Raw genomic sequence first — 18,479 nt, forward strand, 5'->3', positions numbered from 1 at the left:
GTTTCAGATTTCTACTTTCCTGTTATATCATGATAATGATGACAAAAAGGAAACCAAATTATTTAAGTTCATAAGATTATCAGCGATAAAGTATTAAACATGTTTTCTTTTGATAAGCATCTCAACTATCTAGAAGAACATGAAGTGTTAAATGGTACAAGTGGAACACTATACTTGATCTAATTATTGCGAGCAAATGAAAATCTAAACATTCTATTCTATTTTGCGGTAATGTATTTTTCGTTCATGATTTTTCTTTCAATTCGTTTTCTGGACGTTTCTATTGCTTTTGAATTGGGAGACTTTGTGTATGAAGGTTGTTATTCGAGGCGGAGTTTAAATTTTGAATTTATTAGTTTTGAATTCTAGAAAAAATAGATTACTCCCTTCGTCCCCTATTAAGTGTATTTCAAGCAGAGATATATAGAGTTATGATTTAAAGCTTACGAGTTCGAATTTTACTCCTTTAAAGTTACTAATTTTAAATTTATAATTTATATATTCAATTAATTAAGATAAATATGAGATTTGAATTGACACTTTAGATCCCGATAAATCGTATCTTGTAAATATGAAATTCTTTCTAGGGTCCGGATTAAAATTATTGAATTCGACCAAATCTCTAACCGCCGTCCCTGCTTTCTAGCCTTTTAAAAATAGTCCAAAATAAGTGCTATTTTAAGAAATCAAGAAAGCACTCTTTGTTCTTTTTCTAACTTATCCTTATCATAATAATTGCGTGGACAATTTTCTAAAAGGCCTTTCACTATTCTCTACAATTCTCAAGGAATATAGGAGTTGTTGTGAACTTAAAGTTCCCACATCGCTCGCACACGGGATTGTGTGCGTGCTTATAAGCAGGGCTTGAAGCCTTTACTTGTAGACGCGTTTTAAAGCCGTGAGGTGCGCCAAAGCGGACAATATCTACAAGCTGTTTATAACACGTTATCAGCACGATGCTCGCGATGGGAGGGTGTGTTGTGAACTTGAAGTTCCCACATCGCTCGCACACGGGATTGTGTGCGTGCTTATAAGCAGGGCTTGAAGCCTTTACTTGTAGACGCGTTTTAAAGCCGTGAGGTGCGCCAAAGCGGACAATATCTACAAGCTATTTATAACAGGAGTAGTATATTAAAAAGGGAGTAATTTTTCAAAGAAAATATAAAGGGCAATGTAGTCAAATGATCTCTTTAATTAATGTAATTAACTAAAAAATTTAATTGATGTGCCACACACTAGAAAGACACCTAAAAAGTGACAAAAGGTAAATATCTATACATATTAAATGAATCTTTTAACACATATAAATTTGGATCAAAGTTACTGAGTTCTATCAAATCCTTAAGCAGTAAGCATAACTATGAGCCCGTTTGGATTGACTTATAAGTTGCCTATAAGCTGTTTTCAGTTTTTTTAAGTGTTTGGCTGACCAGCTTAAAGCCATTTTGTGCTTAAAATAAGCTCAAAAAATTAATTGGGTTTGTTTGCCTTAACTTAAAAAAAACAGCTTATAAGCTGAAAACAACTTATAAGCCAAAAAAAATAAGTTGAACTACACCAACTTATTTTTTTTTAACTTATAAGTTGTTTCCAGCTTATAAGCTGTTTTTTTTAAGCACATCCAAACAGGCTCTATATCTTCAACTCTAAGTAATGTGAAAAGGCAATACCACACTAAAGTGGCGTAAATACTTATCTGATCCACACCAAATCAATATATCAGACTAAACAATTAACTTTAGCAGTAAAAATCTAAAGTGAGATTGTACATTATATAATCATGATTAAATGATAAATCTATTTATAAAAAAACACGTATTTTGAATTTATTAGTTTTTCCGCGCAATTGGTTGCGCAAAATAAAACATGCGGGTCCTTTCTTTTACTTTCCCATGCCATGCATTCAAAGTATTTGCCAGAACATTGCCATTATATGCATTCAAAGCATCTGCGATATGGTTTATGTTATTAGCATTATAAGTCAATTTAAGACTCAGATCTTAAAAGAGGTCTTTAAGGGACCACACCATTAAAAATTGATACAGGTCTATACTAAGCTAGTATTTCTCAAGGAAAAAGGGTGAAAAATGGTCCTTTATTTTGGGAAAAGGGGCTAAAAATATCATTCGTTACAAATTTGAATAAAAAATGTCCCTCCCATCATTAAAGTCTTTAAATATATTTCTATCTTAACGAAAATTCCTAATTTTCTCAAAATAACCCAATTTCATTTTTAAACCCGCTCCATTTAAACCTGAATCAATTACATAAAAAAGTCATATGCGACTAACTTGTTCCCGAGTCATACATCTGGAGCCACTACGCACAGGAGCCGGTAACCCATATGTATTTTTTATTTAGTTGGATAGGGTTTAAATGAAACGAGTTTAAAAATGAAATCGGATTATTTTGAAAATTTTCGTTAAGATAGGGGTATATTTAAAATTTTTAATGATGGAAGGGATATTTTTTATCTAAATTTGTAATGAAGAATATTTTTAATCCTTTTCTCAAAGTAAAGAAATATTTTTGAGCTTTTTCCCTTTAAAATATTCATGCACTTATCCATACATACACCAACAGACCGGATCCCTAATTGTGCGTTATCATGTCATCACACACCATTGGTACATGTTAATTAGTCACCTTCTTACTCTCCATTTACGCAAGGATTGGTTCTTTCTTGTGCCACAGAAAAGGAACAGGTTAGCCTGTTTCCATGGATAGTTGACACTTGGAAATATTGGATTGTTCAATAAATGACAACAGGATTAGAAGTGGGGAAGGCCAATAATAATTTTATGTAACAAGCTCTTCATGTTCCAAAAAGTCATCTTCGCACTTTAAATAAAACATATTTCTAAAAGTTGTCCAAATAACAACAATTGAGGGTATATAGAACCTGATTTATAGTTCTTCCATCACATTTCAAGTAGGAGAAATAATGAAAAAGAGAAACAATTGATAGCACCTCGCAACTACCACAAATGATATTTGATGGCATGGATATAATTTCTCTTTTTTAATCAAATATCTTAAGTTTAAATTTTAAAACCGGAAAAATTTCTAATAGGAAGCATTTTTTCTTTAATGAGTTTTATACAATACGAAGATTTTAATATCAACTGGTTATACTAAGGAATATGGGTCTTATACAACATGAAGATTTGAATATATACTAAGGAAAAAGACACCTTGTAACCTTGTTTTCAAGATATATTAGGCAGGCGTTTGGACATGCGATTTGAAATCATGAGACGAAATCAGCATTTGGACATGCATTTCATCTCATGATTTCAAACCCCAAATCAGCCAAAAAGGCATGATTTGGGGTTTCAAACCATGGTTTCAAAAATTTTAAATATAAAATTTGACCCATAAGTTTATATTTTGTAAAAAGAGACCCATAAGTTGGTAGATATTTTTAACAATTACTCTCACCAACCATTTACCAACCTCATTAACTTCCACCAACCTTTATTTATGTTTACCAACATTTATTTATGTCTACCAACCTCATTACTACTCATGTCAAATTTTCGTTTTTATTGAACTAAAGTTTGATCAATTAATGTTGTATTTTTTAGAAAGGCCTTCTAGTTGCATATTAGTTTTGCTATGAACTATGACTTGCTTATTTGGTAAGATTGTATAAGAATTGAGAATGTTTTGATAGTTTTCACAACTTGTGAGGTTTTTATATCTGTAAGAGAAGATACAACTTAAGATATTCAAATTACATGTCTAAATATAATTTGAAACTATGATTTAAAATCATGGTTTCAAACCATGTCCAAATGGCTCCTAAAATGATAAAGAATCACGAGGTCTTAGATTCAAATTTCAATTGAGGCAAAGACACTAGGTGTCATTTTCTCATATGTTTTAAGTTATGTGGACTGAATTATTAAGTACCTATACTGATAGAAAGTAACACGTACTTCATATAATTAATAGATGAGAAAGACATCATTTCCCCTTAAACTTGGCAGCAAAACTCATTTTAGCACTGTAACTTTACGAGCGTTTATATTTCTCCTATTCTTATTTGAAGTGAAATAAATATCACCCAAATGCTGATGTGGCAAGAAAAAAAAACAGAAAAAGAAAATAGGTGCGTTATTAAAAAAGGTGGGCCCGCTGATTTGTGTAATATTAAACAGTAATAATAATAATAAAAAAAAAATGGGCCCTTAGCCCCTATCCCTTTCAGCTGTTCTCCTCCTTCTAAACCCCCCCACCCCCCCAATTCCCATTGTTTCATCAAGTTCACTACCAGCCACCTGCTCTTCAACTTCAACTTCATCACAGGTCTTGGAACTTAAAAAAAAAAATTCGACCAATCTCAACAATAAATTTCAAAGCCTCCTCTGCATTAATCACATGAACCGCATCATTTCCACGTGTGAAGAGAATAACGGCGAGGTCACCGCCGGTAGCCGGCGACAACATAAAAGAAATCAGTAATGGGCATCAGATTATTTCCATTTCTGGCGAAGGGTAACTCGAAATGGGTCAAAGATTTTTGCGGCGAGTATACCATTAATAGACCCACCAACATCACTTGAGAAAATTCTGACTTTTTGGGTGTCGAAATTCTTGTTTCCGACGAACGGAGCTTTTTTCGGTGACAACATTTTTCGGGTCATCATAGTCGAAGAGGAATTTGTTTTCAAGAATTGGAATGTTTCTTCGAGCTAAAACAATGAAAATCTTGCAATTCTAGAAAGATTGTTATAAGTAGAGAAAATTTGAAAGAAGAAAGGGAGGGGTACTGGGGGTGAGGAAGAAAGGAATTAGGCATTAGAGATTAATTAGTGTATTAAAAATAGGGAATAAACAAAAAATCAAAATTTAAATAATTTTTGACATGACTTTAATGTGGTGCTGACAATGACGTGTCGCGAGAGTAATACAATTCCTATTGTGATATTGGTATTATAATCTCAAAAAGGTATTTATTTCACTTTAAACAAAAATAGAGGGAATATAAATCCTCGTAAATTTATAGTGCTAAAGTGAATTTTATTACCAAATTTAAAAGAAAAATGATGTCTTTTCTCTTAATAAATTAACATAAAAAATAACTCGACCTCACGATTATAAAAATATATATATATATATATATATAGCAACAAAAACGATTAATAAAAAGGAAAAGAAGGAAAAGGTGATTTTGAAAGTTCAAGGCTCAAGGTCTAAAAGAACAGTCAAGATACAGCTGCATCCAAATTGCATAGACACACGATACACATGTGACCCCATTTAATGCACTGAGGGAATACTTGCGTGCTTCGATCTTCTTTTCTTACCGTGTTCCTTTTGCATCGAAGAGAATTCTATTTGAATTTTTAAGCTTCAAATAGGTTGGTATTTAATTTTTGTCTTTAGCCATAGAACTTATGTTTCGAACTTATGCACGGTGAACATAAGTTCCTTAAGTGTGTGAGACATAATTTGTACGATATTATAATGTGAAAATATAAATTTATACATTGCGAAATTTTTTAATTTATGTGATACATTTTTTTTTTAATTTGTCTCAAAAAAATGATATATTTCAATATTTAAAAATACTTTTAACTTAAAACTTTTCGTTTACCCATAATGAAATGATTTACAATCACATAAATATTTATAACTTATTTTAAACCCTCAAATTTCAAAAGTTTCTATTTCTTTCTTTAACTTCTCGTTGAACTAATCAGGACGTCATGCGGAAGCTAACAATTTGCAAATAAATTAAGAACAAATAAAATATACTACAAAAACATAATATTATAATATGATTTGGTCAAATGACCTACATATTAAAAAACTAATATAAAGAAACATAAACTTCATTGGGAGAATAATCTCCCTCTAAACAAGATTCTTTAATGACTACATTGTGAATGCTATTATGTTGTGTCATATAAGAAGGATTCTTTAATTTATAGAGGTCCAAAACCTTTTCCTTCAAAAAAAAAAGGCCTAATCAAATATGGAAGAAAGTTATATTTTTCTTTCGGAAAAAATAAAACGATTATAATTATATTTTAACTTTCCTTTTAGAAAAAAAAAAAAACTCAAATATAATAAAAAAAATAGGGAATAAGTGCCAATGACCCTTTTCCTATTATTCTTTCACGCATTGTGTCAATTACCCCAACAGGCACGCCTACTTACAGGTAAGTCCACACGGCACGCACTTTTTGATCTCTCATTCAAACAACGGCCATTTCGTGAGAAATAATTTAACCTTAACAATTTCATACCCCTTAACAAACTTCCAGTAAATTAGAAAATTAAATCTGAACTAATTCTATTTTCAGGTCCGCTTAAATTTCCAACTTGCGCCCGAAAAAGACGAGCACAAAAAACCAGTGAAATAGTAAATTCTACACGCGCAAACACATACATACAGTAACCTAACCTTTTTCTTTTTCTTTTTTAGTGGTGGATGGGTCAATCAATCTCCACCGTTGCCGGAGCTCAAAACCGTAGATCTTCACCGGTGATTATTTATTCAATGAAGAAAGAAACTGACGACATCGATGACGTCATCGTCGATTTATTCAATGATTTTGATTATTCATCTAATATACCTGATGAATGTTTAGCTTGCATTTTCCATTTCCTTACATCAGGTGACAGAAAAAGCTGTTCTTTAGTTTGTCGTCGTTGGTTACATGTTGAAGGTCAAAGTCGTCATCGTTTATCACTCAACGCACAATCTGAACTTGTAACTGTTGTTCCGTTCATTTTTTCACGTTTTGATTCCGTTACGAAGTTAGCTTTGAAATGTGACCGTAGATCTGTTAGTATTGATGATGATGCGTTGGTTTTGATATCTTTAAGGTGTCGGAATTTAACGAGGTTAAAGCTTAGGTCATGTAGAGAGTTAACTGATACTGGTATGGAAGCTTTTGCTAAGAATTGTAAAGGTTTGAAGAAGTTGTCATGTGGATCTTGTGCTTTTGGTGCTAAAGGAATGAATGCTGTGTTGAATAACTGTGCTTTAATGGAGGAATTGTCGGTTAAACGCTTACGTGGCATAACGGATGGGGCTGCAGCTGAGCCGATTGGTCCAGGTGTTGCTGGGGGGTCGTTACGAGTTATTTGTTTGAAGGAATTGTATAATGGACAGTGTTTTGGACCGATGATTATTGGATCGAAGAATTTGAGGACGTTGAAGCTTTTTCGATGTTCTGGTGATTGGGATAAGATTCTTGAAGTGATTGCTGAACAAGTTGAAGGGCTTGTTGAGATTCATCTTGAGAGGCTTCAGGTGAGTGATGCTGGTCTTAGTGCTATTTCGAAATGTTTGATTCTTGAAATATTGCATTTAGTGAAAACCCCTGAATGTACTAATAATGGTTTAAAGATTGTTGCTGAAAGTTGTAAGCTTTTAAGGAAGCTTCATATTGATGGATGGAAGACTAATAGGATAAGCGATGAGGGGTTAATTGCTGTGGCTAAACATTGTCCTAATTTGCAAGAATTGGTTTTGATTGGAGTGAATCCGACGTGTGCTAGTTTGGAGAAGTTGGCTACGAATTGCTTGAATTTAGAGAGATTAGCTTTGTGTGGAAGTGAAACTGTTGGGGATCCGGAACTGTCGTGTATTGCTGCGAAATGTATTGCGTTGAGGAAATTATGTATAAAGAGTTGCCCGGTATCTGATCAGGGCATGGAAGCGCTTGCTGGTGGATGTCCAAATTTGGTGAAAGTTAAGGTTAAGAAATGTAGATTGGTGACTTCTGAAAGCGCGGATTGGTTGAGGACAACTAGGGGTTCTGTTGCTGTGAACTTGGATACACCTGAACCTGAAAATCCCGATGCAACAAGCGCCAGTGATGGTGGTGTGCCTGAAGCTGGGAATGAAAATAGACAGGTGGCTGGTCAAGTAAGAGGTGTAAATATTGCATCAAGCAGTACCGGGAGGTCAAACTCCTTTAAGGCCAGGCTAGGACTTACAACAGGAAGGAATCTGGTGGCTTGCACATTCAGAAGGTGGTCGAGCTTTGGCGGGAGTTCCAGTTCCAGAAATAACTAGAAAAAAGGAGCTGACCGAGATCAATCTTCAGCAACAACAACATCCCCAGTGTAATCTCATAAGTGGAGTCTGGGGAGGGTAGGATGTTCGCAGACCTTACCCCTACCTTTGTGGGGTAGACTGAGATCAATCTTATGCTCGAATATTCTGCTATTGAAGTTATTTGGCTTTTATTACATTTATATATTCTTGAGTTCGCATGCTGGTTAATGCAAGAACATATTTAGCCCTCATTGTTGGACCTTGTCTTTTTTGAGTTTCCCCTTTTTTGCGTATGTACAATCCTAGTGATGCTATTTTTGGGCTGGTATGCTCCTTTATCGTGGAGTTCTTATCACTTCTACTGGGAGAGGACTCAACATGCTACTTTCTGAAAAAGAAAGGAAGGAAAAGGCTGTAATCCAAGGAGTTGGTGTTTTGGTTGGAATATGTGTTTACCGGTTTATGTTTTGCAAAGTTCTTCATTAAATATACCCTCCATATGAAAGATTCAATATCGTGAACACATTCTCCTTGACTCATCAGAGGCATTTGATGGGAAACTGAAAAGAATAGGAGATAATAGGAGTGCATAACTCAGACTATTGCTTTCTCTTATACACTACGATAAACACATTAAGCTAATAGAAAGTCAAGATTGTGATTCACTCGCATGTTATCAATGACGTGATTGCATCATGGAAAGATTTAAAGTCTGCACTTGGGATCAACTTTGCTGAACACGTCTTATAAAAAATCATTACTTTTACATTTACTGCTTGTTTGTTCCTCAGCTTCTACCTACTTCGTACATTTTTGTATTATATTTTGCTTCATTGGAAGCTTTAACAATTTATGGACTGGTTGTAGCATTAGCACTTTTATTTGCGAATTCTTTTGTTTAATCTTAGCTTAGAAATATGAAAAGTAAATACAATTTCCATATGTTATTGCCTTCGACTTGTCGTTTGTTTTTGCAAATTCTGTCAAGATTTCTTTACTTATTCATGAATCAAACCAGATGTGCTTCGGATGTGCCCTCACCAGGAATCATTCTTGTATTTTTGGTGAATGAGGGGAATTTGACAATAGTGTGATTCACCTGATAAATGAAGGACAATGGTGAAAAGTCGGGTTTCAATAGTCAAACCTACACTCATACTGAAAAAGAAAGTGTGTCTCAAGGCCATGATATGCTACTATAATTCTAAAATGCCGTATAAGCCTGATTATCCGAATCTTTCTCTATTGTCTCTCACAATGTGCTTATGTGACTTGTGATGACATTTGGGAAAGGTGTTCAGAACTAGTGCATGGTTTTGTTTTTGTTGAGAATTAGAGTATCAGATCAAGATATTGTTTAAGCCAAGGTATCAACCTCTAGATGTTCAGTAAATAAATAGTTACAGCAGACTTTCTGGTTTTTTTTTGGGTGTCGAGATGCACTTCGGGACTCCTAGAAGCTCTGTGCTTTGCTTAGACAGAACTACAAGTTGTAAGTCTGGTTTCGGGGCCAAAAGTTAGTGAGCTCGTGTGTTACCATGTTGACTTAACTAGTTCAGTTCTAGTTAAGGAACTTTTGGTGACTTCATGGATTTGGAATATATTATGTCACCTGTGGGCATAGCTTTGTCTTTCTAGGGTGGAATCTTGAATACGAATGGAGATCAAGGATATGCTTATTGTAGTCAGTCATACCAGTTCTACTTTTGTTGTCCTTGAAGGCCATGATACATTCATATTCTCCTTGGGGGATTGATTGCAATCGTTTTGCTAAATCAAATGAATGCATCAGCTAGCTTCATCAGAAAGGATGATTGAAGCTCTCTAAAGCGTGAACGACTTTATTTTTGTTCTTCTGCATGTCTCTGAACTGCATGCCTGTTTTATTGGCTTCATTACGAGCTTCTGTCCTTTATTTTGGTTTCATGGTGAGCTAATTCTTTATTTCAGTTATGGCTCTGTGTGTGTGTGTGTGTTTGTGTGTAAAGGCAACTGAAAACCCTTTGGATTTGGTTCATTAAGCTGCATATTGTTGATGAGTTCATATTGTGATGGGAGAACATTACTCTTCAAAAGTGTGTAATTATCAATTTAAAGTTGCTTATCCAATTGAATGACTGCCTTATAAGTATGGTCTTGTGAAGCGTATTTTGCTGTTTTCTACATGCATAATTGTTGATGAGTTCATATTGTGATGGGAGAACATTACTCTTCGAAGTGTGTGTAATTATCAATTCAAAGTTGCTTATCCAATTGAATGACTTACTTATAAGTATGGTCTTGTGAAAGCGTATTTTGCTGTTTTCTACATGCTTTGGCTAATAGTCGGTATCGAATTGTTATCTTTCGCTAGTGAAGTGTTTTTTGAGTTCTTTACCATAGACAGCAGTATTATTCTGCTTCTTCGAGAATGAATCATCAGATTCTGTTATCATTATGTGTTGGTCTAACGAGCAAAACCTAATTTATCATTCAACTACTGAATCCATTTGACTGAACAGCTACGCCCATTAGTTGATTCATGACCACAGTTAGAACTTCAGTTACGGTACATGAATTGCATACTCATTACTTTTGTGAAACTCAAGTAAAATTGAGTGACTTTCATTCTCAAAATAAAATTGAGCGACTTTCACGTTACAAAAAATAGTTTAACGACTTCGATACAATAAATTGAACGCTGAATGATCCCTACATTTCAAGCTCTAAATTGTGTTATGCTCGAAGGTAGTAATTCACTATTAGTATCCATGATATATACATTAATGACGACTTGACTAGACATAGGTAGTTTCTCATTTTTGAGTTGTAAATAGCTAACATTTGAAGGTTGTGTCATAAGGCATCCCATTAAGGGCTCCACATCTTCAAACCAACAGCTATTTGTTGTCTAATTATGCTTAAGACTTCATGTCTGAGGCTGCTGGTAAACTAGAGAGCATTAATATAGTTGTTTCTGGGTTCAACTACAAGTTATAGAAAGGCCATATATGAAATGAAATTAGACTAATTGTCACCTGCGGTCGTAATGGAACCATGTTTGGTGTGCTATTGGATATTGGTTCAAGCTTAAACTAACATTTGGTTTCTTTAGTCATTTCGTAGAACAGATTTGAGACAGAGGAATCGAGAATGAAGGAGGAGGTTTGCTCTTGTTTACGAACTCGAGTGGTAGAATTCCTCATTCAATCGGCTCAAGACCTTCAAGTTTCTCCAATCGTCAAATACTCAGCACTATCACTTTTCGCCGATCGATTCTACCCATCTCTTTCCAAACAAGGAAATGACAATGCTAAAAGCTGGCTTTTACAGCCTTTAAGAGAAAGCAATTTACAGCTCTTTGGACTTGCTGCAATATGGATCTCAAACAAAATCCACGATTCACCTCGCCTCAGTGTAAAATCCTTCAAGTCTTTAGCTGACGTCACCATTAAAGACCAGCATTTTACAACAAAGGATTTTCTAGAAGCTGAGCTGGTGTTCATGCAGGTATTGAAATTTGAGATTAGCGCCTAGTATTCGCATAGTATCTTATTCTTCAGTTTTTACTACTACCTGTTACTTCACTGCAACTGGCTTTGTTTGTCTTGCTATTTTGCTTTGGTTATATTTCTTTTGAAAACAACCTCTCTACCCGAGGGAGGAGATATCACTCAATCTATGGGTTCAATTGAAACCCTAACTTTCGGCGGAGCATAAATTTATGTGTAAAAATTGATTAAACTTTTAATAAATAATAGTCATGAACCCATAACTTTAAATTAACAGGTTCAATGCTAAGAATCTTAAAAGATTGAACGCATAGAGTTTAAATTCTGAATCCGCCTCTAGTTACACTGGGTATGTTGTTGTTGTTGTTGAGCTAATGTTGATGCAGGTATTGAAATTTGAGATCGGCACATCAAGCATTGCCTTCAGATTCTTTGAAGATCTGCTTACCAAGTTGAGTGAAGTTGCTAGAGTTGGAGAGCAATTAAGCCTTGAAGCTTGCATGGATATTATGGACTTGCTCTATGAAAAGGGGGAGATTTCATTTTTAAATTGTTCTTCACATCATCTAGCTGCGTCAATAGTGGTTGCTGCATATGTAATCACAGTTCCAGTGCAAAAGAGTGAGTTTCCTATTGTTCTGTGGGTTAAGTTTGTTACTTCATGCAAAGAGGAGGATATTTTGGACACTGTTAGAAATATTCTAAAGCATGTGTTTGAAGCTTGAATTTCAATCAACTGTTGTTATTGTATTTCATGTAACAATTCAATTGAAGTGAAGTTGGATATGTGATCAATCCATATTTTGATACTGATGGGAATTACATGTATAAATGAAATAATCTATTCATGGCTAAAGTATAATTGACAACTCGAAATTCAAGAAGACTTAAAAGTGTTGAAGTAAATTTGTGAACCTATGATGAATTGATGTTAGTTCTAAATTTTGAACTAGGCAAATCTATGTTAGGTACTTTGTCGAATCAAGTGGACAAACGAGCTGCAATGCTCGAGTATCTTTGCAGTGAGCTCTGTAGTGCAGAAGAAACCAAGTATCAAAGCCATTCACAGCTTACGAAGATGACATTTCTAATCTGTCTTTTTCCCTTTCTTTGGTGCTGGTGCTTGGTACAAGAGAATTTGACTCAAGATGGTACCGTTCATCACTACACCAATCACAGATCCCATGACAACTGCAACAAAATCAAAATCTGTTAGAAGGCCAGGATTGATCAAATTACAAAGATCATACAATGATAATTGATAGGATGAAAATTTGGCATCATTGCAGATAGAAAATACTTCTTACAAAAGAATAGCATTTCAAAAATCTTAAAAGATCAGTAGAAAAGCACTTTTGAGCACGCTCCGCTTATCTCCAACTTGTGAACTTAGCCGATACAAAGCTTTATGATAGCACCCAATTTTTCTGATTCGGCGGTTCGATCTATGATTTATCATTCATGGACGTTGATAAGATCCATCCTAAGGATCCGTAGGATTAATTGTGGATCCAAGACAACAATGGAAAGATTTGAGTCTTAGATTTTGATTTAGTTTTCTATATTTTGTATTTCAAATCTTGTATATCTAGGTAAAGTATATACTTAGTCAAAATATATGCAATAGAATCTTTGTTGTATTCGATTCGGATAGCAATTGTATATGTCTCCTCAACTATGTATGTCCAAAATCTTTCTCATCAAAAGAAAAAACGAAAGAAAGAAAATGAATAGAGGCATATTGACTCCTATGCTGCTGGAACTCTAGTAGACCAAATTTCAGTTGCATCCCCTCCAAAACCACTCTTCCAACAGAAAAAGAAATGTAAGGAGAACTGCCACTCCAATATTTTATCACCAGAGTAAGATTTTGATCAGTGACTTGAATCTGGACAAATGAATGCAACATGACAATTAACAGATTCTGTGCTTCTTCGCTGATTTTTCACTTAAAGCGTAAAGGTGCATTTCCCAGAATCAAATTGTTCATTGTCTACTCTAGACAGTGAGCAAATGGTTCATAAAGGCCTAAAAGATAAGCTGAACGTTGAAGTGAATAAGAAATTGAAAATAGGATGCTGGAAAGTGGAATCTAGGTAGGAATGGTGAAAAAATCATCTTGTGCTCTGGAAGAGAGTTTCTTCTGAGCCAAATCTGGTGTTCTGTGTCTATTTATTACCTTCTCGGCTGAGAGGGTACAACATGGCCTATAGAATGTGATCTTGGTCAACATTTTGGTTTCATAAATTTTAAAGGCAAAAGATAAACTGGAAATGATTCCACAACTAGAGATGCAATGAAGAAATACCAAGCTAAATCCGAAGTGGTACATTGTACAATTAAGACTGGAAGTATATTATCTAAGAGTAACTTACCAAGGATGCGCATTGAGCCAAGTTCAACAAAAGTAGTCTAGATCCAAATTCCATACTTCTTTCGATATATAATAAGTAGGCTTTTCTCCAGTTACTGTTTTCTTTTCCATTTTTGAAGCCAGCAAACTGAATATCAGAAGCTGATTCTGTTTGTATGATTATGTTGCCTTCTCGTTTCCCTCATAATCGAATTTTTTTTTGCATCAAACTCAAGCCTCCTGATCTTCACCTCAAAGTTGAGCTAGAGCTCTAATGTCCCAGCTTTGACCAATCTCAAGCTAAAGTCCAAAAGAAATCAGCAGGGTTAAACCAGCTTGCTTTGAAAGCTCGTATCAACTAAGAAATTCTTTTTTAGTATTTTTCAACGACTCTCTTTAATAAAGGTTAAAGGTTATTCTTTGAATCGCATTCGAGCGATTTGTTTTCATCTCAATTCTAATATCCAGTCTTTAGTTTCAGACTAATGCTATGTAACAGCAATGATGAAGGGAACAAAAAGACTTAGTTCCTTTCCCCCCTGCACCACCAAACACCACTACTACAGAGGACTAAAAAGCGAGTAATATTGGTCTGAAGATTATCCTAGTACAAGCTCATCTTCACAGGATTTCAATTATGTTGTCTAAAAATGTCTTTAAAACACTTGATCCACATTCTACCGTAGCAGAAAACAAATGTGACAGCAATGATGATACACCAAAGCCACTAAGTATATTGATCATGGTACTTATCGGAAAAAAATAAGCATCTAGATCATGGTTATGCATTTGAAAAACTAGAATTAAGTGGAAATTAAGAATGCATCAGCTTATAGTTCGGAAATAGATAAAGGCACAATGCTTCCATATCCAGATAGCACATTGCAAACTTCTATGGAGTTTAAGATCAAAGAAAACCAGAGCATACCACTCATTGGAGCTTTTTCTTGGAGGCTGGTAAACACTCTAACTGCAACATAGAAAGAAAAAGTGGGTGAGAACTTCATTTTGGGAAGTGCAACAAGAAGTTCAATGGTAAACTTACTCATGGAACCACCAAAGTTCATAAAAAAGGTTAAAAGGCTTAGTTCCCCAGTGCTTCTGTTCTGCTCAAACAACATTGAGGAATAAAAAAGAATTACTAAATTAAGAAGGTGTAAGAAAAGAATGGAAGTAGCAAAAATGTAACTACATATGCAGTGGTTACTGGTTGCACATCATTGCATAAATGAATGTAAGAATCAATCAGGTATGAAACTTCACGTTGACCTCATGGCAATTAAAATGAGAACCATTATGACATGAATGAATACCTTAAAATTCTTCCAGATCTGTGGAATCCTTGCAAAAAGAAAAATCGCATGCTGAGAGGCCTGAAAAGTTTATTCCACTACAAACATGAGCTGTGGTGTACTGTTTCTGTGGAATCCATTTATCAAAGAAGAATGTATATCTTTTGGAGCGTTGTAGTCCAACAAAACAAAAAACTCTAACTGAGGGACAGATAGCATAACTGAGGGAAAGATAGCAAAGACATTTTACAGAAATGAATTATAAGTCACCACTTTCCACTTACATATAGGGCCTCAAAAAGAATGGGATCAATTTGGCCTGCCAAAACAATTGGGGCTATAGCACAATATCTGTTGATTAAAATAGGAGGAACAACAGATTCTAATTCCAATGGAAGGCTCACTTAAAATTAACAAAAGAGAGCAGTTTAAATGGCCAATTTATACGATTATATGCCTATGTCAGACCACCTTTTACGAATCCAAAGGTGGAGGAGTTAGGATACAATAATCCTCTAATCCATGTCTTTGTTCCCAAAGGCTGAGAAAAATAATAGATGATCGCAACCAAAATGATAGCTGCAACAAGTAAAAAGGCACAAGATATTAGAGATGCTGCAGTCTTGCAGACCTAAAATAAATAAATGAAAGTCTCCGCTCCACATCATAAGCTTTTGGATGAGGTAGCTCGTACAATTTAACTTAGTTTGAGGGGTATGTTGCAAAATTCAAGTACACTGCATTAACAGTTTGAACTTTTAGATGAGACACACTAAACGATTTAAGAAGAGATATGAAGCTAAGAAATTGAGATATTGAAGTGCAATGGATTGAAGGTTATTTACTCTATCTACAAAGGAGTAAATAATCAAAATACCATATCATGGCATAGATTTTTTTTTATCAGTAAGGTACAACCTAGATACTTGTTCAATGGCTTAAGAAAACCATGCTACTACCAGTATCTATTCATCCAATCTCGGAAAACAAAAGTCCAACATAATGCTGTAAAGGAGCTTCAGTCATTGACTTGAGTAGAACTGGTTAAAGGAATTAAATTGGCTGCTCAAAGAAAAAGAACCACAAAAAAGAAAGATGCATGGTAGCTAGCCTAAAAAAACCACACTAATTCTGCACTCAAACCGGTAGAACTCCAATGCAAATTTGAGAAGCTGCACCCCTCCACGCCTTCTCATCTCAACATATAAGAATAGATTATTAAATGAAGTGAGAGTGCAAGATGCATATGTTGGACATATCTTGAATCAAAAGAAAAGCATACTCTCCGAAAGCTGAAAAAGGAAGTCCTTTGTGAAGACAATATGCTAAAGCAATGGTATAACCAATTACTTCTAGCTCGAAGCTCACAACACTAAGCCCTCTAACACTTTTGTGTCGCAAAATTTTTAGTATCTGCATGAGGAAGAGAAAGAATGTGTGATACACTTAGTCCAATCTGTGAATGCTATAGCCATTAGACATTTTTAAATTAGTAATAACAACCTAACCAACTTACCTTACCTACCCATAACCCCAAAAAATATTGTGACAAATGACACTTTATACTTCCTAAGTTGAACAAAAAAGGGATCAGAAAAATTTGTCTTTCACTGAAAATGAATAACAAGACCACAGAATCAGCACTGGACAACCCACCTACATAGTCGTTCACCAACAGATGCATATGTAGCCTATAAGGTTGGGGTTCAACTGAACCCCAAACTTTGGACGCGGAGCCTAAATTTATATGTAAAAAATTATTAAAATTGCAATAAATAATAGATATGAACCCCTAACTTTAAAAATATAATGGGTTCAATGCTAAAAATCTATAGATTGAACCCATAAAATTTAAATTTTGGATCCGCCTCTGTTCACCAAGATATATATTACTACTTCGGCCCTAATTTACATGACACTCTTTACATTTTGGACTTCTCAAGTGTTTCCCATTGTTCCATTTCTACAACATTCACAGCTTTAATCAAGTTCATTGAAGTCTTCAGATTTCTTGATGTTTTCTTTATCTGATTACTTTCCAATCATCACTTTAATATTTTCTTTCACAATGTATAAGTCAAAATTTACATCATTAAATTCCATGCACATAAATGGGACAATGAATACAATGTTATCAGCTGTTAAGCTAGAAGATTCAAGTTAAACTTAAAGCGGGTCAGAAATTAGAGATCATAAAATTATCTTCTTTAAAGTAGAACTCAAAAAACCCGAAAAAGAGTAGATTTTTCAGGAAAATACCTGAGGAAGTTTAACAGTGGTAGAGGCAGCAACAATGGCATAGCCGAGGAGCTTGGATATTAAAGGAAGCAAACTATCTTTTTCTGGGAATTCACCTTTGCTAAGGGTTGCCACTACACAAACAAAATTCATTCCAAGAAACTTTTTTTGAGGTGCCATTTTTGCTATTCTTGGTCCAATTTTTGTGTCTGGCGTTAGTTTTTATGTTGCGATTTCTGAAATTTTGATGGAAATTTATGATTTTTCTGGTTAAGAAAGAATTTCACAATTCTGGTTATAACGTTAATAATTAGAGTTTGATAAATACTAGTATTTAACAATGACAAACGTCATGGACCAAAATTATTCAATGAATACTTAAGACACTATTTTAAATCTACAACCAATGATGAGGGACAACTTTTGTCATTTTCTTGTGCTACGTAAGTTGCATTTAGTTGCCACTTATTAATTACATATCTTAAATGTAATTTGTAAGTTGTATTTTCCGAATGCTATTGTTATGACGCATCCCCTCAAATACATATGCAATAGTTCCGAATATGTTATTTATCAAGTTACAGGGGGGAGACAAAAAAAAAAAAAGTAGATTGGCTGGTTTTTCCAGTCAAGTATAGTTGATAATCCCATTTTCGAATATGTATTTGAATAGATTCTCTTTATTATTCTAAATATAGCTTTTTTATTTTCCACCTTATCTCCACAGCTTTGGGCGACCCCTTCCCCTTCCTTTTTTTTTTATATAAAGAAGCTGGAGAAAGAAGGAGGCGGAGGACAACTTCTAAGAGATGATTTATTTTAAGTTTAAAATAGAAACAAAAGTTAAAAACCCCATTATACCAGTCCTTGAAAAGGAAACTTCCTCTCCGTAAAGTACTCCCCCTCTCGTATTATTTAGCCACATTATAAAAAATATGTCTCAAATTACTTATTCGTCTATAAAATCAAGATAAAATTAATTAAAAATTTTTTCATCTTACACTTAGTATTAAATGTTCTTAAAAATAGTCAATATTAATTAGAATGTATTTATTAGAAAGAGATGGGTGAAAAATAGTAAAACA

At 34.5% G+C, this 18,479-nt stretch overlaps 3 protein-coding genes across 4 annotated transcripts; 2 read left to right on the top strand and 1 right to left on the bottom strand.

Annotated features, from left to right (window-relative positions):
• The first annotated feature begins 6,204 nt into the window (after window positions 1–6,204).
• LOC132627821 (F-box protein At1g47056-like) lies at window positions 6,205–8,234 on the top strand. Its single transcript, XM_060343407.1, has one exon. The coding sequence runs from the start codon at window positions 6,443–6,445 to the stop codon at window positions 8,036–8,038; it is 1,596 nt and encodes a 531-aa protein (XP_060199390.1). The 5' UTR covers window positions 6,205–6,442; the 3' UTR covers window positions 8,039–8,234.
• Window positions 8,235–8,604: 370 nt separating this feature from the next.
• Window positions 8,605–12,320, top strand: LOC132627823 (cyclin-J18). Its single transcript, XM_060343411.1, has 2 exons — window positions 8,605–11,509; window positions 11,898–12,320. The coding sequence occupies exons 1-2, from the start codon at window positions 11,153–11,155 to the stop codon at window positions 12,234–12,236; spliced, it is 696 nt and encodes a 231-aa protein (XP_060199394.1). The 5' UTR covers window positions 8,605–11,152; the 3' UTR covers window positions 12,237–12,320.
• Window positions 12,242–17,716, bottom strand: LOC132627822 (mannose-P-dolichol utilization defect 1 protein homolog 2-like). Of its 2 annotated transcripts, none has more exons than XM_060343408.1 (8): window positions 16,673–16,855; window positions 16,416–16,569; window positions 15,663–15,735; window positions 15,441–15,507; window positions 15,178–15,237; window positions 14,910–14,970; window positions 14,793–14,834; window positions 12,242–12,702 (listed from the first exon to the last, which is right to left on the bottom strand). In XM_060343408.1, exons 1-8 carry the CDS (start codon window positions 16,838–16,840, stop codon window positions 12,599–12,601), a joined length of 729 nt encoding a protein of 242 aa, XP_060199391.1. In that variant the 5' UTR covers window positions 16,841–16,855; the 3' UTR covers window positions 12,242–12,598. The 2 variants fall into 2 exon arrangements, with proteins under 2 accessions (XP_060199391.1, XP_060199393.1); XM_060343410.1 differs by lacking the exon at window positions 16,673–16,855 and adding an exon at window positions 17,416–17,716 and having other exon boundaries at window positions 12,249–12,702.
• Between the last annotated feature and the right edge of the window lie 763 nt (window positions 17,717–18,479).

The sequence above is a fragment of the Lycium barbarum genome, chromosome 2 (genome assembly GCF_019175385.1).
Source record: "Lycium barbarum isolate Lr01 chromosome 2, ASM1917538v2, whole genome shotgun sequence".
Classification (NCBI taxonomy): Eukaryota; Viridiplantae; Streptophyta; class Magnoliopsida; order Solanales; family Solanaceae; genus Lycium; species Lycium barbarum.